Genomic DNA, 26770 nt, shown 5'->3' with positions numbered 1-26770 from the left:
AGTGCTGTCACACACAACAATCTATATGTTGTTAACCTGAAACATTCCAGTACTTCACAAGCACAAAACCACCTTCTGCAAGAAACCCCTCAGGTTTAACTTCAGTCTGAGCACAGATGCCAAGAACTAAAGAGACCTGAAAGCAAGAAGTGTTCCTCTTGAAGGGAAACCCCCTCCTGCACGTACCTGCAAGTACAAAGGCGCTGCAAGTGGTTTCATGGTCAGCCTATTCTTAGAACCAATTGCATTTCAGAGCATTAAAGGCATTACAAGAAGGATTAAAACTAAATTAAATCTTCTGAATACAGAAATTAAGGATTCATATATCAAGACAATTATTTAAATTGTCAAAGTCATACCCCAGTAAGTAATCCTTTCCACTTAACTGAAGGAGCACTGATAAAACTGGAGCAGAGAAGATCCAGGGAGACCTTAGAGCAGCTCCAGTACCTAAAGGGGCTGCAGGAAACCTGGAGAGGGGCTTTGGACAAGGACCTGTAGGGACAGGCCAAGGGGAATGGCTTGAACCTGCCCGAGGGGAGACTGAGCTGAGCTCTTAGGCAGAAGCTCTTCCCTGTGAGGGTGCTGAGGCGCTGGCACAGGGTGCCCAGAGAAGCTGTGGCTGCCCCATCCCTGGCAGTGCTCGAGGCCAGGTTGGACACAGGGGCTTGGAGCAAGCTGCTCCAGTGGAAGGGGTCCCTGCCCATGGCAGGGGTTGGAATTGGATGAGTTTTAAGGTCCTTCCAACACAAACCAGTCTGGGATTCTACGATTTATGATACACCAAGAGACGGGCCTAACCACTGTGTTTATTAGCCATTTCAACTGTAATTTAAATATGCCCCAAAAGCTATGTTAAAACAGGCTGAACATCTGAGATGAACAACTACGGACCAGCTTTGCTAACAAAGATGCACGGAGTAGAGCTGAAACTCATTAACATCCACTTCCTAATGGGGTACTGGATTAAGGTTTCAATAGGAATTTTCTTGCTTACTAGACAGGAAAACAGTTACGAACAGGGACAGAAAATTATGCTCCACACCACAGAGCTACAGCCATTAATATTCTCCTAATGAGAGCTGAGCCCAGAAAAGATGCAATTGAGTCCTATATAGTACTACAAAGGGCAGTGGTATCATTACTCAATGCATAAATATCTACATGCAATGAACACACTGAAAGAGTGTAATAACCACCCCAAAGTTCTTCAGCATCATATTTTAATTGATTTTGAAGATCTAGACATGTTTGTATCTTCAGTGGAAACACATTTTCATACGTAGCGTGGTCTTGTGAAACACACAGAGGACATAAGTTGTGTTTATTTACTCCTGATCAGTTCCACGGGGCTAGGTTGCCTATTGCTCTGGTATCTAGAAGTGAATAATTGTTCAAAGTGTTCCCGTTCCCATTGACGTCCTTTTGCCATTAATTTTCTCCCTTCAGAACAGGCAGCAATTCACCAGTTTCCTTTAGTTCCTGTAAAGAAACAGATACAGCAATTATTCTCTATGTACACTTTGTGATTACAACAAGGTTCCAATAGGGGTGGTTTGTGGGCAAGGAAATCGATTCAGCAGCTACAAGGGAATGTGACAGTTAACCCACTAGAGGTCCCCCTTGGCCAACACATTGGAGTTCACGTTGGATTTAAATCCCGTGTCTGTTTAGTAAGAGGAAACTTACCCAGTGAAAAGATACACCCTCAAAAGAATGGGTTGTTACCAGCTTTCCTGGGTAAAGCCCCTGCTGGCTCTCCTTCTAGGCATAATTCAAGGTCTATTTTAGGCACATACAGAATTTTGACATCAAAAATGCCTCCCAAATATATAAAAAAATCATCATTCACTGATAGATTTTGTCACAGCCACGCATTAAAACACACAAGACAGGAAGAGATTAGTAAGATTCCTGATTAAGAGGTACTTACCCCATCCCTGGCAGTGCTTAAGGCCAGGTTGGATGGGGTTTGGAGTGAGCTGCTCTAGTGGAAGGTGCCCCTGCCTGTGGCAGGGAGCTGGAACTGGATGAGCCTTAATGCCCCTTCCAACACAAACCGGTCTGTGACTTTATGAAAGGTTGATGATTTAAATTCAAATGATAAGGCTGTTAACTTCCTAAAGAACTCAATAACGTCAGGAAATAGTTATAAAATAACATGCTGTGAAGTATATGAGGGGCTGGAACTAAATGATCTTTAAGATCCTTTCCAATCCAAGCCACTGTGATTCTACATATTCTCTTCCTACATCAAGAGAAACAACTCAGTTTTATTACATATTAAGCTGTATTACAGAATGCATTTTAAGGTACTGACAACACAACTACAAGTCAGTGTGAACTGAACACACTCCAGCAATGCAAACAGACAAATCACATTTAAATACCAGTGAGGGAAGTATTCCACAGCATCTCCACAATGCCCAGGACTCTACTTCCCAATCACTGAAATAACCCACACACTTGTTAAATAAATAAAATTAGTCCATATAATTTAAATAATACCAGTATTTTTAGAACTAAATGAAATTTATTGATTGTATCTTCCCAGGAGTTACAATGTCTTAGGAATTGGCTATAAAACATTCAGACAAGAATGGGCTCCAGAGTATATGGGCTTTAGAACACTGTGCCTGCTCTGTTACAGAAATCAAAAACCAGAGTAAGAGATGCAGATCTATTTTTGTTGCTTCAGGGCCTGTTCAAACAACTCCAATAAACCTTCCTTTCTTCCAGGAATGAGCCTGTTTTGCTAGGAAAAGAATGTCTTGCCCACTTTCTCTGAGAAAAGCAATGTCAGAAGTAAAACGAGGAAAAGAAACCTGTAAAAATGCACCCATGGGGTGAAACTGGTCTTTACAGTAACAGTAACTGACTGCTGTCAAGAAAATACATTTCACTGCTAAATCTCAGCATATGAGAACACTGGAGATTTAGAGCTGCTTTCAGCTGTGGGTTGAGCTAAAAGTCACAGTAAAAGCCACCAAGGCAGGTGGTTTCATGATAAAAGGCCATTACACTGGAGTGTCTGTATGTGATGGGCAGGAAACATTCCTACACTTTTAAGCACTCAATTTACATCTCCAACAAGATTCTCCCATTCCTACCTTAATGATATCCAGCCCTCCAACCAGTTCACCTTTCACATATAACTGTGGATACGTTGGCCAGTTGGAAAAGGTTTTCAATCCTTGCCGTACCTAAGACAACAGAAACCGTAAGTATAAACTTCAACCTTTGCAGAAACAGCAGTGAAATCCTCAATGCTGAAGAAGGTTCATTACCTCTTCATCTTCCAGTATGTCAAATGTCTCGTAATCAATGCTAGGAAAAGAAAAGAACACACAAAATCATCTACTGCGGAGTTTTGCAATGCAAGACCTTTTAAAACTCAGAATGGGCATGTTCGTAAGGCAGCTTCCGAATCACTCAGAATTGACAGGTAAGAGGAAGAAAATAGCCAACACCTTACGCACAAAGAACTGTAATGTAAGTAGTTTCCAGTTTCATAGGAAGCCCCTTATAGAACACAGATAACCCCTTATAACCCACTGGAAATTAAGCTGTATGGCTTAGGCTCCAATTGGGCAAAATGTGTTCAAAGTAATTCCATTCACTATTAGCTTAAAAAAACACCCAAAGACACATGCACACTTCGGAGGGTTTATTAAGGAGGAAGCTCTTCCCTGTGAGGGTGCTGAGGTGCTGGCACAGGGTGCCCAGAGAAGCTGGGGCTGCCCCATCCCTGGTAGTGTTCAAGGCCAGGTTGGACATAGGGGCTTGGAGCAACCTGCTCTAGTGGAAGGGGTCCCTGCCTGTGGCAGGAAGTTAGGACCCTTTAATGCCCCTTCCAACACAAACCAGTCTGTCTATGAAACAAACAGCTGCTATTTCATCATCTTCATGTACTACTTGTGTAAAAACACAAAACTAAAGTTCCTGTGTAAACCTGATCTCTGGCTGGTTCACGTACAAGTTTGGGTAAGCCATTCCTAGTACCTCCAATAACCAGCACAGGCATAGATTCCTCAACTGGACTAGGACCATGACAGGGAGCAATGATTTGAGTGCTGCTTATTTCCAAGTTGTACATTGATATATTGTTATCTATGATCTCAAAAAGCCCATTCTAACAACGCAGTAATCAAGACAACTGCTTAACCTCTACCAAGCAGTGCAAATGAAATGGGAGTTTGTTCAAAGGGAGATGATACCAATCTCTCTCACTACAGAAAGAGCTGCTTTAAAGAGGAAAACCGAGGCTAGGTAACATGAGAGGCTCCAAGATTAAGGAGACAGATCAAGAGGGACCTCTCTGAGACGAGCTGCTTATCAGAGTGGAAGGATTGCTTTCATGTTAACAATCACAGCAGGAAGAAAAAAATCAGTGTTGCAATGAACTCCTCAATCTGAGCAAGACAATCACAATGCAGTAGTGCTAAAGCAGTGTAATACCTAATACACCACATCTGACTTGGTATCAAGAGAGTGTAGTAGGGATTTACACAATGGGCTTTCACATAAATATATTTGAAAATACCCTTAAACAAAGAAAACTACTTTTGGGAAACTCTTACACAAATATTTTCCAAACTATTAATTCATAAGCTGTAGTTTTTAACACACAACTGGCTTCCCAAATTCAATGCAAAAAGCACTTACGTACCCAGTATTATTCATGATTTCTACAATTTGTTTGCTGAACCCACATTTTGCCACCTAAAATGCAAAGCACATATAGGTTAAAACATGGAGCTGCTATATTTAATCCACAAACTACCAAATCCTCAAGCTACACTACAGCTATTACTGATTTACTGCTAGCGATGACCTTACTGGATCAGCAACACTACTAATCCCTATTTCCTTCTTCTTTACACTCTTTGAGCTTTAAACAGCACAGTTTCCCTTTCCTTACATACTCTGCTGATATAAATGAAAGCATTTAGGATATTAAGCACTTTCCTCAGTTGTGGTTTGAAATTATATGAAATTAATCTGTTTTCCAGCTCTAGCAACACTGCCTTGAGAACTAGTCAGGCTTGCTTATTTTCTGATCATTCAAGAAACCAAAGCTGTAGGCAGGACGTGTAAAAATGCCTCAAATGCATTGTAAAATACATGTGGTTTAGTTCGAGACATACACTGGCCTTGACTTACTGTTCTGGAGTGAGTGGCAACCTATAGCAGTGAATGCTCCATCCCTGGCAGTGTTCAAGGCCAGGCTGGACAGAGCCCTGGGTGGCAACGTCTAGGGTGAGGCGTCTCTGCCCATGGCAAGGGGTTGGAATTGGATGACCTTAAGGTCCTTTCCAACCCAAACTATACTATGATTCTATGATTTTAATGATAAACAGGCTGCGTGTACAGCAACTCCCAACTGAAATCAGTAACTGAAACTATCTACTGGAACCTTTCCACATAGACAGTATAAGGACACAGAACACCAATCACTGTTTTAGACACTGAGTTTTTAATCCAAACTTCCTCTTTCTACTGATGATTTAACCCCACCAATAGCTCAAGCAAAATCAAAATTCATTAAGCAACCTGCCCAACATCTTGCTTTCTGTGGGCAAGACACAGGTTTTGAAGGAGACAAGTGGAGATCGAAGCCTGGAGAAGAGAAGGCTCCTTAAGGGAAGACATTCAGCTCCAGTGCCTAAAGGGGCTACAAAAAGCCTAGAGAGGGGGGCTCTCAGGCCAAGGGGAATGGCTTGAGCCTGCCCGAGGGGAGACTGAGATGAGCTCTTAGGCAGAAGCTCTTCCCTGTGAGGGTGCTGAGGCGCTGGCACGGGGTGCCCAGAGAAGCTGTGGCTGCCCCATCCCTGGCAGTGCTCAAGGCCAGGTTGGACACACGGGCTTGGAGCAAGCTGCTCCAGTGGAAGGGGTCCCTGCCCGTGGCAGGGGCTGGAGGAGCTTTAAGGTCCCTTCCAACACAAACCACTCTGTGATTCTATAAGTACACCTGTTCAGAAGACGCAATCCCAACCAGCTCATCACCATGTTTTCAGTCACTCAGCATAACCCACGGGGTTCCAGTGCCTATGAAATGGCTTTGGGAAACAGCCTACAAACTCTGTTGTTGATACACAGAGAAGGCTCACAGAATAAATAAGAAACTAAAATGGAAACACAAATCACATGAAGAGTTCAGTCCCCTACATATGTATCCCTTTAAAATACATCATACAACAACTCATCACTAACTACAATTATTATTCAGGGTTCACCACTCCAGTGAAAAGCCCAAGTCAGGTGCCACTCAAGTAACTTTGACAGGAAGAACTGCAGTGCCTGCTGTTCAAAGGGGAGTATTTTGTCCCCTGGTTACTTGGTTTGAGTATACAACACAAAGCAATAGACTGACCTTTTGGTTTACAGTCACTTGTTCTTATTTTAATCCTGTCTGTTAGCAGTTGTCTGTCCTCAGTGACTATTTCAGTGAGCAAGATAATCAAGTGCAGCTTAAATACATCAGGAACAGATCATCCCATGCACGTGAGAAAGAGTGGATCATTTCTGGCATGTGGCATTATTCTTTAGCCTTAAGAAGATCAACAGCTTATTTTAAAAGCAGTTGTGAAAGTATGATGAAGGAAGGGAAACTAAAAAGGACAGGTCAGGACACCCAATGCAACCAGGCCAACAGAGGGGAATTTCAAGAAGCATGGATCCAGAGATGAAGTCCTGGACCACACTCAAGGTGTCTGCCTGAGACGGGCAGCTGAGTGAGGATGTGCAAAGCCAACTGACAACAGACCAAAGAACATGCAGAGCTCCTCCATCATTCCTGAACAGTGTATCACTTGACGGGCATCACTGCAGGGCTTCAAATTCCCTGATTTTACTGGGGCACAGCTAGCAGCATTTTAGCAATATGTATTACTCATCAGGTTAAATGGGCACTGCTCTTACAGAAGCATCAAACAAAAAGACAAATACCTGACTTCCCAGCACCATTAATTTTCAACAGCAAAGAAAAAAATGTAATTGTCACTATTGAAGGAAACTGTTTAAATATACCATGAAACACAATCTTACCTGTTTACTTCCCTTCATGAAAAGCATCACAGGAGCTTTGTTTATCAGGGATTTAAGCCTACAGAAAGCACACAAAAGAAAACCATTAAACACCTTGGCTATTATCCCAAGCTTTATTTCCATAGGAGGATAAAACACAAAAGTGGAAAAATACCAACTTAGAGCTCTACCAAATGCACTTCAAGCATTCTAAAAAGCAACTTTATTCATTTAAATTGCTTAGAGTGACTCTAGTGAATGAAGTTGAACCATCCTGTCACTTTCACAGCAACAATTTACTTTTCTACATCAACCTCTAACTATTAAGCAGCAGTAAGCTTAAGGAGGAACACCACTGGGTCTATATTCAGCAATGCACTGCTTTCTTCCCCACACTGAATATCATACTTTGCATTTCTCATTCCCCATATGAGAATACCTTTTGCAGAGTAACAGCTGTATCTATTCTCCACCAGTTGTAAGACCTATGGACTTACAGGCTAAAGGACTAACTACTACCCAAAGGAACAGGTCTGGTTTGCACCACTGTGCCCTGCCCACTACCGGTCTACCAGCACAACTCCCCCTCTTTCCTTTAGGAAAGTTTTTTTCATGACAACTGATGGAAAAAGTTATCAAACTGTCACATGATTTCTTGATAAAGGCAAACCAGTCACTTTGTGTGACTCATAACACAAAGGTTCCAGACTGGACAATGCAAGGCCTTTGCAAAATAAAACTAAATGAAGTTTTTGGAAATGGCTTTAACCTGCCAGAGGGGAGACCGAGATGAGCTCTTAGGCAGAAGCTCTTCCCTGTGAGGGTGCTGAGGCGCTGGCACAGGGTGCCCAGAGAAGCTGTAGCTGCCTCATCCCTGGCAGTGCTCAAGGCCAGGTTGGACACAGGGGCTTGGAGCAAGCTGCTCCAGTGGAAGGGGTCCCTGCCCGTGGCAGTGGTTGGAGCTGGAGGAGCTTTAAGGTCCCTTCCAACACAAACCAGGCTGGGAGTCCATGATGTGCTGGGTCACCTACAGCCTTCACACATGTAAACCTCAAAACAATTCTTCCAACAGAGCTGACTCTAGGTTGGAAACCAACAATAAACAGCTACAGCAAAGGTGAGCTGCCAGATCTGTTTTCTGAAACCCAGATGATTTCCAGAGTCCATTTTCCAGTAAGGAAGATGCAGTACATTGAAGGAAAGAGATCAAACACTGAGTAAAGGAACATAATCTAGCATTAAAAAGTTTCTATACTGATATTCATTCATTTTATGAAGTCTTCGCATGTTTGAAGAACTACCCCATAGGGTTTTCTTTACAAGTGACTGGTAAGAGTGAATACAGTTGGGAAGAGATGTCAGTTGGTCACAAGTATGAGATTAGTCACGAAGGAAAACTAACCCGAGTCATGGAAAAAGAACTTCCCAGTTGTCACCAGAGAACAGAAGTCAGACCTCAGCCAAATGTCCTGGTTTAACCCAAGAAACAAACACCCACTGAGGGATGAAGAGAAAATGAGGCAAGAAGCTGCTTGTGACCTGGCTGGGGAACTGTCAGCCAGTCTTCCTTCACTGGTAAAAACTTCACCCACCTTCATTCCACTGATGCTGCAGCCACTCCTTTAGGGAGACATTGAGCTATACCAATCATTTTCATCTATTTAAACACATTAGATAAGCACAAGACATTTCCCATTTCCTTCTCACCCCAAAAGCATTAAGTAAAGCAATCAAGTTGCAGCTTATGCAAGACTGCAAAAAAAGAAGGAAGAGAGGACATTTTATACAGTGAGTTTTTAAAAGGCCATACAAAGAATGTCATCTTTACCTATAATTAAAGCTCAGAATACTAAAGGTAGCGAATGGGTTTTGTGGCCTTGCTGAAACAATTTAGTTACCTACTAGAGTAACAAAAGGTAAACAACCTTGGCCATAGAACACATTAGGAAAGGGAAGTAATAACTACATTGCTGTAAAGGTAAGTGTACTTCATCACAATATAGAAATGGCTTGCATCAAATTCCTTCCCACTGTGCTGAGAGGGCAAAAGAACCAGAAGCAGACACATCCAGAGCACTGTCACACTTGCTCTCACCATCCAGACAGCAAGAGGGAATCTCTGCTAACATATCTGCCCGCAAGGTACAGGCCACCTCCTAGTAAACCAACCCCCTTTGTGTGTCCTAATGGCACAATTCGTGTAAGAACTAGGGAAAAACAAAGCCACATCCAGGAGGAACCTCTCAGAGAGAAGGACTTGTCACATATCTGGAGCCTGACTGCCTGGGGCACACCAGGATTGCAAATGAGAGCAAATCTTCAAATGGGAAGGTTAAAGTAGGACAAATTGGTTTCTAGCTATTACAGCTGATTCAGGAAGCAGCACACTTCCTGCTGCTGCAGCACATATTCCTGTTGCCAAGGTGAAAGAAAACAGGGCCTGAAGGACATGAGTAACCAAGAAAAATGAGGAGACAAGCCTACGTGTTTTCTCCAGTGACACCACAGTTATGAAGTCTGTGCCAAATGAAGCTCACAAAAGCTACTAATATTTAAAAGATGATTTTCCAAGCTATCTTTATACAATAAAGTCTTAAGAGACACAAGAAAGAATCTATATATTCCTGCTGTAAGTAAAAGATAACAAACTACAAATATAGTAAGTAAAGCCAATTGCAGCAGTATAGCTTAATACTACAGCTCTATGTGAAGTGATGCTTACTGGACAGAAAACTGAATATACTAAACAAGTGGAGGAATTCTGTAATTAAAGAAAACCTTGATGCACTTATGGTGAAGTCAAAGAACAGAATTTATATAGGGGTTTGCATACATAAGCAAACACACAGGAAACAGGGCCCACACGAAACATGGAGAGGGGCTTTGGAAAAGGGCCTGCAGGAACAGGCCAAGGGGAATGGCTTGAACCTGCCCGAGGGGAGACTGAGCTGAGCTCTTAGGCAGAAGCTCTTCCCTGTGAGGGTGCTGAGGCGCTGGCACAGGGTGCCCAGAGAAGCTGTGGCTGCCCCATCCCTGGCAGTGCTCGAGGCCAGGTTGGACACAGGGGCTTGGAGCAAGCTGCTCCAGTGGAAGGGGTCCCTGCCCATGGCAGCGGTTGGGACTGGATGAGCTTTAAGGTCCCTTCCAACACAAACCACTCTGCGATTCTATGAAACCCCAAAACAGACACCTTTAAAATACTGACGTAACACATTATACCTGATCTCCAACCTCTGTGCCTTCGGACAGACCGTGTCCAGCTCTCCAGAGGCTTCAAGTTCCTAGGGAGAAGAAAAGTCAGATGTAAAAAGCAAGAAAAACATGCTTCTGACAACTACCAAGAGTAAGAGTTGCTCAGTTTCTAACCTTGACAATATCAAGTCCACCTATGAGCTCCCCAGATACATACAACTGTGGGTAAGTTGGCCAGTTAGAATATGTTTTCAGCCCCTGACGAACTTCTTCATCAGAGAAAATATCAAAACTGCTAAATGAAATGTTATGCTTGTTCAGAATCTCCACGATCTGCTTGCTGAAACCTGCAAACACAGAAAGAAGAATGACATATAGTTTAACCAAAGCTTTCCCATGTCTGTACTACACGTTAGTCATTTAAAAATACAATTCTTTTGGACAGTAAGTTCAAAACAGCTCTAGTGTGTTTTCTTTACTCTAGCAATAGCCCCACAAATTATAAAGAAGCAAAAGAAGCATTTATGTGTGGGATATCATAATCAAAGTATCTGGGCAGCTTGGCAAGTCTGGTGCTTCTCCATTTAGAGTGCTATACTGTCAGTTACCTCCACATTAGTGTCTGTTATTCAAAGTTACAATTAAAGCGAAGTTAAACCCACTCCCTTGTTCTGTCTTTTCCAGCTCTTCTTCACTTGAGCATTCACAAGGAATAAAATCACTTTAACATTAACCAATGACTACAACAGCACCTTCAGTAGCCTTTTCATTTCTCTAACACACATCACTTCTCTACCTTTTCATTTCTTCCTCCAGCTACCACTGAACTTCGCTTCCACCAAATGTGTATGAAGTTGACACAGAAGTGGAAACCAGGATCTCACCCCAGTATTGTGTCACCAGTTTAACTTAGAAACTTGGCTTTAGATGGCTTTCCACTACTTTTACTTTAGGAGCTTTCCCTTTCCTACTTCAGGGTAAAGGGCAGATTCCTTTTCATTTTCTAAACTCTCTATATCCACACGAGTACTTAAAACCATTTCACTACGTTGTGACACTATCACACCACGTTCTGTCTTGCTTTAAGACAGATCTTCACTATGTCCTACTCCAAACACACCCTCTGAGCTGGATATTAAGCACTGAGTATTATGATGTAAACACCCAGATTTGGTACGTTTACTCTGTGCCAACCTGAGAAGAAAAGTTTCTCCCTTCTGTAATTAAACGTCTTGCTCCTAAAAAAATCCTCACATCATTTGCAGAAAGGTGCATGCATGAAAATTGTAACATCATAGTATTTACAGTCCATAATCCCCTAAATCTTCTTACACTAGAGGGAAACACTCAAAATTTCACTTTCAAACAATTATTCTCTATTCTATTTTCATAGAGGATGATCTGGTTTGTGCTGGGAGGGACCTCAGAGCTCACCCAGCTCCAACCCCTGCCACGGGCAGGGACCCCTTCCACTGGAGCAGCTTGCTCCAAGCCCCTGTGTCCAACCTGGCCTTGAGCACTGCCAGGGATGGGGCAGCCACAGCTTCTCTGGGCACCCTGTGCCAGCGCCTCAGCACCCTCATAGTGAATAATAATGTGATAAGAAATAATAATAATGTGTTTTACATGTTTGCCAACTCATTGTGGTTTGCATTCAAAAGCCCCTGCAATCCTACCAATTCCCTCAAAGAATTCCACCAAATGCTGTGCAAATGAAAACCTCCATATAAATTTAAGAAGGGAAAAAAAAAAAAAAGACAATGCTTACAGGCTTTAATAAAGGAATAAAAAAATAAAGCAGCCTTAAATGGGAAACAGAATCCAAGTGCCATAGAAGAGTAACCTTTGATTTCAGCTTGCAAGACCACCTATTAGTTTTTGAAATATGGATTTTTTTTATAGCAGCTTTCTGCAGTTTTCATGCTCCACAATTTACCGGGATATGAAGAAGCACTAGTTCTATGGATGGCATCTAAGTTGCTTTTCTTTCTACAACTGAAGTGTGAAGTTCATGTACAGCCTGAAGTAAAACACAGGTTCTGAAATCCTTCATACATCTGGGAGTTCATTAGTAAACAGCTAAAGGCTGATTGCTGATGGTGATTCCAGCACCAATACATTAACTCATTTCTACTGTAAGGAACTGGGGAGAATAAAAAACAGCTTTATTTTTGCTGGAGGCCATTACATGCAAACTAGAAAGATTGATTGCTTGTGCTTTATTTTGAAGGGTTATAGTAGCAGGCTGGAAGTGTTCTGCTTAGGGATAAAGTGCCGGAACAGCTTTACTTCCGTAACAAAAGGGTTAGGCTGAATTCCGGATGAAATGCCATATATGCCTTACAAAGAAGAATTAAACTGCTAACAAACTGGTTTAACTGGTTATGAAGACGATCGCAAGTGCTACTGCAGGGGCTACACCAGTAAAAACACCCTGAATAAATAATGGTATTGAAGCACAGCACAGTACAAATAAATTCACTGAAATAATACAAGGTATGGAGCAAACACAACCGGTAGTAAACACATAGCCAAAGGGAAAACCTCTTTACACTGTGCTTAGCTGGCTTCTCCACTGGAGAAATGACAGGCTACACACAGATCCCCACATACACTGCTGGAGAGGCTCCCCTTCACTTGCCCACTGTACTACGGACTCCAGCGCAAGTCTTATTTGTATCAAAATCGATACAACTCAAGAATATTGTCACCTTTAAACAAGCATGGCTCCTTTTGTTTAACTCAATTGTTATTACTCCTACTACTGTTTAAACTGTATCATCTTTGTCAAAGTGATAAATTACCTTCCACATCATAAAGGGTATTCCAGGAAGTTTAATAGACCCAACTTTGTAACATCTTTGAAACTATCACAGCAGTTTAAGGCAGGCACAATATTTAACTGCAAAATTAAGAAGTTTACATGATTTCCTGTTTTGTACTACATTTTAATACTTCCGATTTTAATACATACCTATATTTAAGTAAGCACATCCTGTGCACTTTTCATAGGGTACCAGGGAAAAACTGAAAGCTTGAAGAAATACCTGTAAGGGTGGTGAGGTGGTAGCACAGGGTGCCCAGAGAAGCTGTGGCTGCCCCATCCCTGGCAGTGCTCAAGGCCAGGTTGGACACAGGGGCTTGGAGCAAGCTGCTCTGTGGAAGGTGACCCTGCCCATGGCAGGGGTTGGAACTGGATGAGCTTTAAGGTCTCTTCCAGCACAAACCACTCTTGGATTCTGTAAGTCTGTGATCTACTTCACCATATTAAATCATGCAAATGAACCTGTGTTACACTCTTAAATCACTTTCCATATTGGTTTTATGATGAAGTGCCAAACCATCCTTAAACTCAATGCCTCAATGTCTTTTTGGTTTGTGTTTTCTGTGTTTATTTTAAATAGCTTCAGAATTGCCTCCTATCAAAACTTCAAGCTCATGAGAAGCAGTAAAGGGTCTTTTGTCTAGATAACTTCAAAATCTCCCCACTGTTTTGCTCAACATCCTTTAGAATCAAAATCTCGACAAGCTCAACATCTTGACTCAGCATCCACAGAAATCCAAGGAAACTGTGTCCCTGTGCCATCAATGATCTCACTGACCCAGGAATAACAGAGAACCTGGGCACATGAGCAGCTCTGAGGAGACTCCCCACTGCCCGCATGACACCAAGCTCGCCATGGCCACAGCAAGACCCATGCTGTGCTATTGCAGCTTTCCACGTGCCTGCCCAACCACTCACACCACAAGCACAGCAGGGTCACTGTCATGGTTTAAACCCAACCACAAACCTCGTTCACTCACTCCCCCCCGCCCCCTTCTTGCCCTCCCCCTGCTCCTGGAGGGACGGAGAGGAGAATCAAAAAGAATGCAACTCCCATGGGTTAAGATAAGAACAGTTTAGTAACTAAGGTATCACACAAATCACTGCTGCTACCACCAATGATAATAATGATAAAGGAAATAACAAGGGGAAAGAATACAACACCTCAACACCAGCCGACCCAAAACTCACCCCACTCCCCCTAGCAGAGAACCAACTGATACCTCGTCCGACCCTGCAGTCCCTGCCCTTCCAGGTAACTCCCCGTTACATCCTGGGCATGACGTGCTGTGGTATGGAATACCTCTTTGGTCGGTTTGGGTCAGGTGTCCTGTCTCTGCTTCCTCCCAGCTTCCCCTCCTCCCTGGCAGAGCATGAGGCTCACAAAGTCCTTGGCCAGACCAAACATTTGAGCAGCAACTGAAAACATCGGCGTTATCAGCGCTGTTCCCAGGCCAGAAAATGAAAACATAGCCCTGCACTAGCTACTAAGAAGGAGAAAACTGACTGCTACTGCTGAACCCAGGTCACCAACAGCAGTGCCACGTTAACATCCAACACAGTTAAACTCACAACACACGTATCTGAACAGCCTGAACTGCAGACACCCCAAACGTGCTCAGGAGTATCAGGAGCCAGTGAGAATCTCATGAAGTTCAACAAGGCCAAGTGCAAGGTCCTGCCCCTGGGTCAGAGCAATCCCAGCACAAACACAGGATGTGATGAGCAGCCTGAGGAGAAGGACTTGGGGTGTTGGGTGAGGAGAAGCTTCCCATGACCCGGCTTCAGTGAGCGCTTGAGCCCAGAACCCTCCATGTGCTGGGCTGCACCCCCAGAGCGTGAGCAGTAGGTCCAGGGAGTGGATTCTCCCCCTCTGCTGTACTATAGGGAGACCCCCTCTGCAGTCCTGATCCAGCTCTGAGGCAACAACATAAGAAGGACGTGGAGCAAGTCCAGACAAAGCCACAGAGATGCTCCAAGGTCTCACCAGAGACAATTTACTGTGATCCCAGTGAATTCTTGCTATTCCTTGAACTGAAACATAATCTTCAAACTCTTTTACCTTTTCAACATGTGCAACTTGATGCAGAAAACATGTCTTGAATATTCCTGAGGCAGCTCACAGTGTTAAGTGTCCCAGCTCAAGGACAACACCACACATCATGTCCTCTTCAGAAAGCCCCTAACCTCTGTGATTCCATTGCCAGAACTTAAAGAGACTAACTCTCTAACTACACTTAACCAACATGAAGACACTTTCATTAATACTCCTAAGACACTGCTGAGATGTATTGTCCCAAAACTAAGTGTGACAACTAGCCCAAAGCAAGAGTTGTCATACTGAACATGAACTTGACTCAGTCCTTACCACAACGGGGTTCTTTTGGAGTCCCCTTCATGAAGAGCATGCACGGGGCAGCGTTGATGAGTCTCTTGAGGCGCACATTCAGATCTTCTTTCACACTGTCGTTGGAACCAGCAGAGAAGGAACTGCTGGACGCATGGCGCTGCACTCTCTTGGTCAGCTCGGGGGCATGTGCACCATCCAACCTGTCCACTTTCTGAGCGTTCTGAGAGGAGCAAAACACAGGCTCCTGTTAGAGGATTAAATTCAGACTCTGTACTGTAATAAAAAATAGCCAAACCACCATATAAATACAGAGTCTGAGATGCAGGGTGGGCTCATGTATTGAGCTTTTAGCCAGTCTTTACATCCAAGACTCAGATCATTTTGTTGGCTGGCTACTGCTAATGCCAGGGACTGGAGCACAAGTCTGATGAGGAACGGCTGAGGGACCTAGGAGGGGGGTTCAGCCTGGAGAAGAGAAAGCTCAGGGTGACCTGGTCACTCCCTACAACTGCCTGACAGGAGGATGGAGCCAGGAGGGGCTTGGCTCTGCTCCCAAGGAACAAGGGATGGGACAAGAGGAACCGCCTCAAGCTGCACCAGGGCAGGTTTAGATGGAGCTGAGGAACAATTCCTGCCCCAGAGGGTGCTCAGGCATTGGAACAGGCTGCCCAGGGCAGGGCTGCAGGCACCGGCCCTGCAAGTGTTCACACCCCGTGGAGATGAGGCCTCAGTGCCATGAGTTAGTGGTGGCCTTGGCAGTGCTGGGAATGGTTGGACTTGATGAGCTTAAAAAATTTTGCCAACCTGGTTCATTCTGTGATTCTGATCCCACCAGAATTTGCTACTTGAAAAAAATACTCTGAATTTTATCATCCCAGGCAAATGTGACCTAAACAGACCTTGTTATTTCTACCTAAGATTACCCAGGTTTTTGCCATGTTGTAGAACTGCAGCTAAACAAGGAACCAGCACTGAAACTTCTCTGACCCAATATAACGTACAACTAAAGGCCTATGTAAGAAACCCAAAGCAATTAAGGAAGCTCTGAAATATTACATATCAAGTGTAAGAACCATTTCTATCTACTTTTTTAGGTTCCACTGGATAAACTTAAATCAGATACAGAAGTGTTTCTTCACTGAGAACATTAAGGTTGTGCTCGTGTTAGCAGTATTAAGAGTCCACATGGAATCCATCCTCTCTTACCTTAAAGAACAGGAACGTTGGAACAGAACTAATTCCGTATTTTTCAGATACTTCAGGCACAGCTTCAGCTTCCAGCTACAAAACACAAACACAGAGAAAAAGATGATTTTCATAATCTTCTTTAAAGTTTGACTGCAGATGTCAATGTCATTGTCAGTGTTTTATACATTTAAAGAGGCTTTGATGCACAAGTTGGTGCCATATTTGCATTGAAAAGAGACTCTGTGGGCTGGCGTGTCATCCACTGAGCCTCCACAGTGGCAAAACAGGTTCAGAGGGTTTTATTTGGTTGCACATTTCAAAAGATGCCCAGAGGCTGCAAATAAAATTTTTGGTGCACTACTGACCTAGTAAATTTTCAATCATATGCAGCTACTACTATATTGAAATCCATAAATCATTGACCCCAGTTATGTCATGATTACAGTGCTTATTTTGTGCCCACAGCAATTCTTGCTGGTTGCTCTATTGACTAATTTCGAGGGGCAGTACATCATGAGTGACATTTGCAGCCTTCTGCAAATGAGGAAGGAAAAAGAAGTGTTTCTTCAAGAAGCTATTGATGTCTGCTGAATTGTATGTTTAACTCCTGCAAGGCTACTGAGGGGCCAGTTTATTGAGATTATTGGTTCTAATTCTAGTCAGCATTCGAATGCAAACTTGAAGTCATGTCATGGAGCAACCTGCCAAGAAAATGTATCTTTTAATTAATTCAAATTCGTGATTTTCTGGGATGGGCTAAAAGCTTATTTGAATCATCAAATCCCAGACTGGTTTGGGTTGGAAGGGACCTTAAAGCTCATCAAGTTCCAACCCCCTGCCACAGTCAGGGACACCTTCCATTAGATTAGGCCTTGCTTCAAAATACAGGAGAATGCCTTGAATTTGGCCTATGTTTCCCAAACATTTACAGAATCACAGAATCCCAAGGGTTGGAAGGGACCTCAAAAGATCATCTAGTCCAACCCCCCTGCAAGAGCAGGGTAACCTACAGTACATCACACAGGAACTTGTCCAGGCGAGCCTTGAATACCTCCAGTGTAGGAGACTCCACAACCCCTCTGGGCAACCTGTTCCAGTGCTCTGTCACTCGTACAGTAAAGAAGTTCTTCCTGATGTTAACGTGGAACTTCCTATGCTCCAGTTTACACCCATTGCCCCTTGTCCTATCACTGGATATTACTGAAAAAAGCCTAGCTCCATCATCCTGACACCTACCCTTTACATATTTGTAAACATTGATGAGGTCACCCCTCAGGCTCCTCTCCTCCAAGCTAAAGAGACCCAGCTCCCTCAGCCTCTCCTCATAAGGGAGATGTTCCACTCCCTTAATCATCTTTGTGGCTCTGCGCTGGACTCCTTCAAGCAATTCCCTGTCCTTCTTGAACAGAGGGGCCCAGAACTGGACGCAATATTCCAGATGCGGCCTCACCAAGGCTGAGTAGAGGGGGAGGAGAACCTCTCTTGACCTACTAACCATTCCCTTTCTAATGCACCCTAAGATGCCATTTGCCTTCTTGGCCGCAAGAGCACATTGCTGGCTCATGGTCATCCTCCTATCCACCAGGACCCCCAGGTCCCTTTCCCCTTCGCTACTTTCCAGCAGGTCACCCCCCAAGTTACATGTATTAAGCCTGTATTTTTATCTATTCTTCCCTGCGAGGGTACTGAGGCGCTGGCACAGGGTGCCCAGAGAAGCTATGGCTGCCCATCCCTGGCAGTGTTCAAAGCCAGGTTGGATGGGGCTTGAAGCAAGGTGCTCCAGTGGAAGGTGGCCCTGCCCATGGCAGGGGTTGGAACTGGATGAGTTTTAAGGTCTCTTCCAACACAAACCAGGCTGGGATTCTATGTAACAAACAGGTGCAGGTACTTCACCATCTTCATATACTACTTGTGTAAAACCAGAGATGTTTAGGAGTGAATTTGAGCCTAGGAAGAAAGGAGAATTGGGGAAAGATGTTTTTAAGGTTTGGTTTTATTTCTCGTTCTCCTACTCTGATTTGACTGCCAATAAGTTAAACTAATTTCACCAAGTGGAGTCTGCTTTGCCCATTGTCGTGGTTTAAACCCAGCCACACAGCTCGTCCACTCACTCCCCCCCTTCTTTCCCTCCCTCTACTCCCAGAGGGACGGAGAGGAGAATCGAAAAGAATGCAACTCCCAAGAGTTGAGATAAGATCAGTTTAGTAACTAAGGTATAACACAAATCACTGCTGCTACCACCAACGCTAATAACGATTAAGGAAATAACAAAAGGAAAGAATACAACATCTCAACACCAGCCGACCAATAACTCGCACCCCCACCCAGCCAAACGAGCACCAACCGATGCCTCGTCCCACCCTGCAGTCCTTGCCCTTCCAGGTAACTCTCCGTTACATCCTGGGCATGACGTGCTGTGGTATGGATACCTCTTTGGTCAGTTTGGGTCAGGTGTCCTGTCTCTGCTTCCTCCCGGCTTCCCCTCACCCCTGGCAGAGCATGAGGCTCACAAAGTCCTTGGTCAGACTAAAACATTTGTGCTATCAGCATTGTTCCCAGACCAAAAGTCAAAACACAGCCCTGCACCAGCTAACAAGAAGGAGAAAAATAACTGTTACTGCTGAACCCAGGACACCCATGCTTCTGACTGGTGAGTGATCTCTCCCTGCCCTTATCTGAATCCTTTCAGTACATTTTCTCTCACCTGCCCAGATGAAGAAGGGGGTGATAGAGCACCTTTGGTGGGCACTCAGCATCCAGCCAGTGCCAACCCACCCCACATGGGAACAAATCAAATCCCCAGAACATTTGGAATGAACAGCGTTGACAAACTAATCTCAAATCCAGGGACAAAATCCATGCTTTAAAAATATTCCTGTCTATAGAAATGAAGGACTGAGCCATTGCAGCACAGAGAAATTTCAAAGCCCGTTAGGTAGAGTAGCTAGTGAAAAAACTCCTTCATTGTATCTTGGTGGACAAATCAGTGTGGGGTTTTTCCCTTTATACAGCATAATAAAATGAAGGTATTATTTAAGCTGCAATACCGAGTTTGGAAAGATGAAACTACAACTTTCATCCCACAGAGTTTTGGTGCCATCTCGTCCATACGTTCAACTCTCATCTTGAAATGTGAATCCACAAAGGAACTTCAAAAATCAGCTTTGCCCTCATTTTGTAATAGTTTGCTCACACTTTGTACTAATGGCTCTCCTCTGTTTAGAGCCAGCTCCCCTGCCTCACTTACCTTCACAAATGCAACCTGCGTGTGCTCCTTCGCCAGCGCTGCCATAACATCGTTCATCTGAGCACACTGAGGAGCCCATGGTGCCCAGAAGTGGACAACTACAAGAGACCTGTTCAGAAACAGAAAAAGAGGGTAACAGCATTTATAGTTTAAAAAAAGACTCATGAAATACAACAGCTTGATACACCTTGTGAAAAAAACCACAAACACAAACCCCACCGCTCAGAGCATGCTCCTGAGAAAAGAAAATCCAACAAGTGAAACCAGGAGTATTTTCTATTACTTTTTCAGAAAGCATTCCAAAAGCCAACCAGCACTGTTACGGTAATGTAACACAAAGAAAAATACCATCCTGCATTTCAATAGCAAAAGATCACATTCCACGTGAGTGTCAAACAGGAGGAAGAACAAGCAGAAACACTAAAGATCAAGTCACACACTACAGGACACAGATGCTGAGGCCAAGCATTTGGAATGACTCTGCGGCATCTTAGCCCAAGCAAAGATACCTGCCTTCAGCTCCAGAGCTCAGCAGCTCCATGCCTGAGGCTGCACCACTGCTCTTCCCCTCAGCCAAGCCACTGCCTCTTCACTGCACATCCAGGAAATAATCATAGAATCACAGAGTGGTTTGGGTTGAAGGGACCTTAAAGCTCATCCAGCTCCAACCCCCTGCCACAGGCAGGGACATCTTCCACTAGAGCTCCAAGCTCCATCCAATCCGGCCTTTAAGGTCCCTTCCAAACCAAACCACTTTGTGATTCTATCTTCTCCATGGCTGTCATCTGTAGACTCTTCCAACACTCCTGCACACAAGTCACCACCACCAGTGATTCGAAAGGCAAACCACTTCTCTTTAGCCATAACAAAATAGCTGTGAGGCTTCTTTGCACTGATCTCACTGCTCACAACTGACGCTGGCATTTAAACCCCAGTAAAGACACATAGCAGTGATTTACGCTACTTACAAATAGGATTTGGGATAGAATCATAGAATAGTTAGGGTTGGAAAGGACCTCAAGATCATCTACTTTCAACCCCCCTGCCATGGGCAGGGACACCTCACACTAAACCATCCCACACAAGGCTTCATCCAACCTGGCCTTGAACACTGCCAGGGATGGAGCATTCACAACCTCCCTGCCAACCCATTCCAGTGCCTCACCACCCTAACAGGAAAGAATGTCCTCCTTATATCCAATCTAAACTTCCCCTGTTTCAGTTTTAACCCTGTCACTACAGTGCCCAATGAAGAGTCTCTCCCCAGCATCCCTATAGGCCCCCTTCAGATACTGGAAGGCTGCTATGAGGTCCCCACGCAGCCTTCTCCAGGCTGAACAGCCCCAACTTTCTCAGCTCCAGTCCCCTGATCATCCTCGTGGCCTCCTCTGCACTTGTTCCAGCAGTTCCATGTCCTTTTTATGATGAGGACACCAGAACTGCACACAGTGCTCCAGGTGAGGTCTCACAAGAGCAGAGTAGAGGGGCAGGATCACCTCCTTCACCCTGCTGGTCACGCTCCTTTTGATGCGGCCCAGGATATGGTTGGCTTTCTGGGCTGCGAGCGCCCAGATGTACTCCTTGTAAAGCCTGAGACCACATCACACTGCTCAGAGCAAAACCTCCACTGCAAAGCTGTTTGAGCACTTCACACCACAGTGCAACCTCCACTTTATCACAGTGTAATGAGGTGAAAACAATTAGGTAGGTTGTAAGATGGGAAAGGCATTTGTGTGTATGAGAATAGCCAGTCCAGACAGAACAGTGTCAAATGCAAAAAGAAGCAGCAGTTCAGTAGCTCAGAAAACAGAGCAGACCCTAATGCAGATAATCATCAAGAGGTTTGCTCCAGGATTGGTTTTCTGGAGCTTGCTCATCACAAGCTTCATTTAAGACCTCCTCCAGTATTGCTCCTAACCTATGCACTGTTCACTGATGCTGTAAGAGCTCAGGGAAGCTGTTCTGTCCTTGATCCACTAGTAACAAGTACCTTTTGTTTGTTTTAATCAAGTTTGATGATATTTCCACAGTCTTCAAAAAGCAGGCTGCTCTACTTTGATCTATCACAGCTTTTGGAACCAAAGGAACCCTCTGTTCAAGAAGGACAGGAAATTGCTTGAAGGAGTCCAGCGCAGAGCCACAAAGATGATTAAGGGAGTGGAACATCTCCCTTATGAGGAAAGGCTGAGGGAGCTGGGTCTCTTTAGCTTGGAGGAGACTGAGGGGTGACCTCATCAATGTTTACAAATATGTAAAGGGTAGGTGTCAGGATGATGGAGCTAGGCTTTTTTCAGTGATATCCAGCGATAGGACAAGGGGCAATGGGTGTAAACTGGAGCATAGGAAGTTCCACGTTAACATCAGGAAGAACTTCTTTACTGTAAGAGTGACAGAGTACTGGAACAGGTTGCCCAGGGGGGTTGTGGAGTCTCCTACACTGGAGATATTCAAGGCCCGCCTGGACAAGTTCCTGTGTGATGTACTGTAGGTTACCCTGCTCTTGCGGGGGGGTTGGACTAGATGATCTTTTGAGGTCCCTTCCAACCCTTGGGATTCTGTGATTCTGTGATTCTGTGAATGAAGACTTTGAGCTGTCCTTTAATGGCACAATGCCTCTAAGTTTAAAACGCTGGTTTTTGCATGTGTTAAATTACAAGTGGAGCAAGAACATGCTTCCACTGGCTAAAAAATACTGGAAAACAGGAGACCCAAACCCAGTGATTCTAAACAAATTATTTCCTACATTCAACCAAGATACTTCTAAAAACCCAACTAATACTTACAAAAGAAGATAATAACAAAAAAGTTATGAGAGCTCCCAAAGCTTCTCTTCCTGTATCAATCCATATTTCACATTTTGAAGGAAAATCTTATGGGCCCAAAACTAAAATTTACTTTGTTTAACCCACATTTTTTTTAAACCTGACTAGTAGAAGAAAAACCAGAAGGACACACCACACTTTCTCTGCAGAAATAAAAAGCCCAAAGTCTTCTTTCTATAGTGTATTAATACAGAATCACAGAATCCCAGCCTGGTTTATGTTGAAAGAGACCTTAAAGCTCATCCAGTTCCAAACCCCTGCCATGGGCAGGGACACCTTCCACTGGAGCAGCTTGCTCCAAGCCCCTGTGTCCAACCTGGCCTTGAGCACTGCCAGGGATGGGGCAGCCACAGCTTCTCTGGGCACCCTGTGCCAGCACCTCAGCACCCTCACAGGGAAGAACTCCTGCCTAAGATCTAACCTGAAAATACATAGAATCATAGGATAGTTAGGGCTGGAAAGGACCTCAAGATCATCCAGTTCCAACCCCCCTGCCATGGGCAGGGACACCTCACACTAAACCATCCCACACAAGGCTTCATCCGACCTGGCCTTGAACACTGCCAGGGATGGAGCACTCACAACCTCCCTGGGCAACCCATTCCAGTGCCTCACCACCCTCACAGTAAAGAACTTCTTCCTTAAATCCAATCTAAACTTCCCCTGTTTCAGTTTGAACCCGTTACCCCTTGTCCTGTCACTACAGTCCCCAATGAAGAGTCCCTCCCCAGCATCCCTATAGGCCCCCTTCAGGTACTGGAAGGCTGCTATGAGGTCTCCACGCAGCCTTCTCTTCTCCAGGCTGAAAAGCCCAGCTTTCTCAGTCTATCTTCATACAGGAGGTGCTCCAGTCCCCTGATCGTCCTCGTGGCCTCCTCTGGACTTGTTCCAACAGTTCCATGTCCTTTTTATGTTGAAGAGACCAGAACTGCACACAATGCTCCAAGTGAGGTGTCACGAGAACAGATTTGCTTGAGGCAGACTCTAACCATACCTATATTTGCCAAAATAGTATGACATTCTCCAATAAGAATATCCAGAAAATAACCACTAAATAATTACTCCATTGATGACCCATCCTTGTAACTGTGTAATCTCTCCCTGACAGACAGCACAAGCCTCTTGGTTTATAAGCTGATTTCTCCAAAACACGGTCCAAGTAAAACAACAGTTACAGTGTGATAAATGATCCCACGATTTTGAAGCCATTGGCTTAATTCCCCTTTTGCAACTGTAAAATTTAGATGCATTTTGAAAACAATTAAACCTTAAAATTTACACTTATTCTCTTACACAAATTTTACTAATACCCTGATACATGAAACATTCATTTTCTGAAGCAAGAAATCTGATGGAATTAAGTGTCAATATAAAACGCTGGTAACTGCAGGTGATTTGTGGCAATTCCATTAGTCTGGAAAAATCAGGAAGTCTATTGAAAAGAACAATTTTAGTAGTAAAAGAGCCTCAGGCCTACCCTTAAAAATTCAGCACACTCTTTGTCTTCAGCTTTATCTTTCAAGAGAGAAATACTTCCTTTAACTCCTTCCCTCCTGGGTAAGGAATAAGTTCCCTTCCTTGCTCCTTACCCACCTTCAATAAAGTGAACGTTTAGAACTACTTTTTAAACCTTTAAGTTTCAAATTGTCTTGATAATTTAACATAAGAGGTACCCTAAGTCAGCCAGTTTATATTTTTACAGTTCTACTACCATCCAAAACCAAGGTCATTAAAAAGAAACAAAACCCCCACTATGACTTGGGGAATGTGTTATGTTCTGTAAATGCAGGTTCATTTTCTTCCTTGGTTTCTTAACAGTAGCAAAAGCCAAAGCCAAATGTTTTCAAATGAAGCAAATGAAGAGAGTTATCAATTCTATCAACTTGTCTTAGGAACAGAAACATGCACAAAAGATTCAAATCCATAAAAGAGAAAACTGAATCACGTCGTGTGGGCAAAAGGAATGATAATTACTGAGGGGTTTGTTGAAAATAACAAGTTGCTGAAGCCACTTTCATTTTGATACATGTTGATCCATGTGAGAGAGGGGGAGTTTCCAATGGAATGTCCTTACACAACAATTCAGTTGAAGATTAATTCCAGGAAATGAAAACTTGAAGTGATGTGCAAGTCTTGAAGGACCTAGTTTCTTCTTCGCATTATCAGCACTTATGAATGTTTCCTTCTGCTGTCTTTAAGACAGAGATCCTGATAGTTCCATCATCCTTTTTAAACCATTTAATCAATCTGTTTCCTCTCCTTATACACTTAAAGTCCACTTGCTAATGCAGCAGTTAAATGACATGGAAAGGCTTTTACCACAGCACTTTATTGTGCCTTCCAAGGCCTAGTTAAATACACACGCAGCCAAGGGATTAAAAACTGTAATAATACAGTTACTACCCCTTTGTTTTCACAAGAGAAACAAGCAAAGCTCATAACCAAACCTGTCTTTCTGCAGCGAAGCACCCAAGCACCCATTAATCTTTAATTACAACAGTAGTTATTGTAACACTTTCCCAGGAAAGTAAAACTTGGGCACAGAATTTCCCAGTAAAGATCAGTGCCCAAGATTCCCAACACCAGGCCAGAAGCTGCTGCTCAGAGGCTACAGAGAATCAGCAAGAAACCAGTTGATAAAGAGCCCTGCTACTCATTACTAGACCATAAAACCAGAGTAATGAGAAACCGGCCCTGAGACATGAGAAATGAACAGTTTTGCTTCATGTTTTTTTTCTCAATATGTAACCTAATCAACACTGGTCCATGGTGTCCCATCCCTGGCAGTGCTCAAGGCCAGGCTGGACAGGGCTTGGAGCAAGCTACTCTAGTGGCAGGTGTCCCTGCCCGTGGCAGGGGTTGGAACTGAATGAGCTTTAAGGTATCTTCCAACGCTAACCACTCTGGGATTCTATGATTCTATTGATTCAAATGCTGCTCGTTTTATTGGAAACGTTGCATAATAACTTTGGCCTGTTGACACCTCAGGGCTCAAAAGGAAAAACAACTTCTTAGGTGGCACAAAGCCCCATTTTCGTGGTTTTCCTACCTCTCTGCCCATTCAGGCCTCACATCCTCTGCATCAGGCACTGGTGCAAGTTACAGCTTCCTCCTCTCTCCCTAGCTTGAGCCTTCCCAACCCGCCCCTTAACAAACAGCTCGCCGGAGAACAACCTCCCCCGCCCCACTCCCGAAGCCGCTCTTCAGGGCTCTGGTTTGGGTTGTCCCCTCTCCCGGCGCAGGGCTCTGCGGCAGCACAGGGCCCGCTCCCCTCGGCACACACCAGCCCCTCGCAAACCTCACCCGAAGCAACCGCGGAGCCGTGTTTCGGGGCACACCGGGACAACCCCCGGACACCGCAGCCCCTCACCGGGCATCACTCGGTATAACCGGTTGGCGGCCAAGCCAGACACCACTCACACACACCCCCCCCAACACACCGCCCCCCCCATATCCAGGCCAGAGCCGGCGCGGAGACCTGGCGCTCACGGGTGGCAGGACCCCGCCAGCCTCACCCCGTCCCTCCCAGCCCCACGAACCCGAGCGCCGGGGCCTCACCGGTCCTTCTGCTGCAGCAGCTGCTGGAACTGCTCCGCGGACCCGGCCTCACAAACCTCCCCTGCCGCCATGGCCGCGCCGCACGAAGGAGGGGACGCCGCGCGTCACGTGGGCCGCGACCGCGCCTGCGCAGCGCCGCAGCGCTTCCCGTGCACGCGTAGAGCCTCCGCGCAGGCGCAGTGGGAAGTGGGGTGTGTGTGATATGGCTGCTGCTTCTTGTGTGGACTCGGGTTTCATCATCATGGAACCATGGGCTGGTTTGTGTTGGAAGGGACCTTAAAGCTCATCCAGCTCTCTGGACTTGCTCCAGCAGCTCCACATCGCTCTTGTGTTGTCCCAGAGCCGGCTCTACATGGCCATAATCTGCTCTGGGTATCACCTGCAGGAAGCAAATCCTCAAAATAGCTTTACCATTTCTGGACAAGGGAAATAATCCTGTAGTGTGCGCCTCTGAGGTGTATCGTTGAGTAAAAGAAAGCATCTCAGTGCTCTTTAAACACGGAGAAAACTTGCACTCACAAAAGGTTCATGATACGATCACCATAAACCCACTTTAATCCTGA

At 44.6% G+C, this 26770-nt stretch overlaps 1 protein-coding gene across 1 annotated transcript; it reads right to left on the bottom strand.

Annotated features, from left to right (window-relative positions):
• Nucleotides 1–1206: 1206 nt before the first annotated feature.
• GLRX3 (glutaredoxin 3) lies at nucleotides 1207–26314 on the bottom strand. Its single transcript, XM_065672487.1, has 11 exons — nucleotides 26208–26314; nucleotides 19828–19936; nucleotides 16599–16673; nucleotides 15411–15612; nucleotides 10393–10565; nucleotides 10246–10307; nucleotides 7048–7105; nucleotides 4670–4722; nucleotides 3288–3327; nucleotides 3111–3203; nucleotides 1207–1482 (listed from the first exon to the last, which is right to left on the bottom strand). Exons 1-11 carry the CDS (start codon nucleotides 26276–26278, stop codon nucleotides 1432–1434), a joined length of 987 nt encoding a protein of 328 aa, XP_065528559.1. The 5' UTR covers nucleotides 26279–26314; the 3' UTR covers nucleotides 1207–1431.
• Nucleotides 26315–26770: the final 456 nt, after the last annotated feature.

Source organism: Lathamus discolor, chromosome 3 (genome assembly GCF_037157495.1).
Source record: "Lathamus discolor isolate bLatDis1 chromosome 3, bLatDis1.hap1, whole genome shotgun sequence".
NCBI classification, from domain to species: domain Eukaryota; kingdom Metazoa; phylum Chordata; class Aves; order Psittaciformes; family Psittacidae; genus Lathamus; species Lathamus discolor.
Note: the sequence above shows the minus strand (reverse complement) of the source record. Positions and strands in the feature narration are given on the sequence as shown.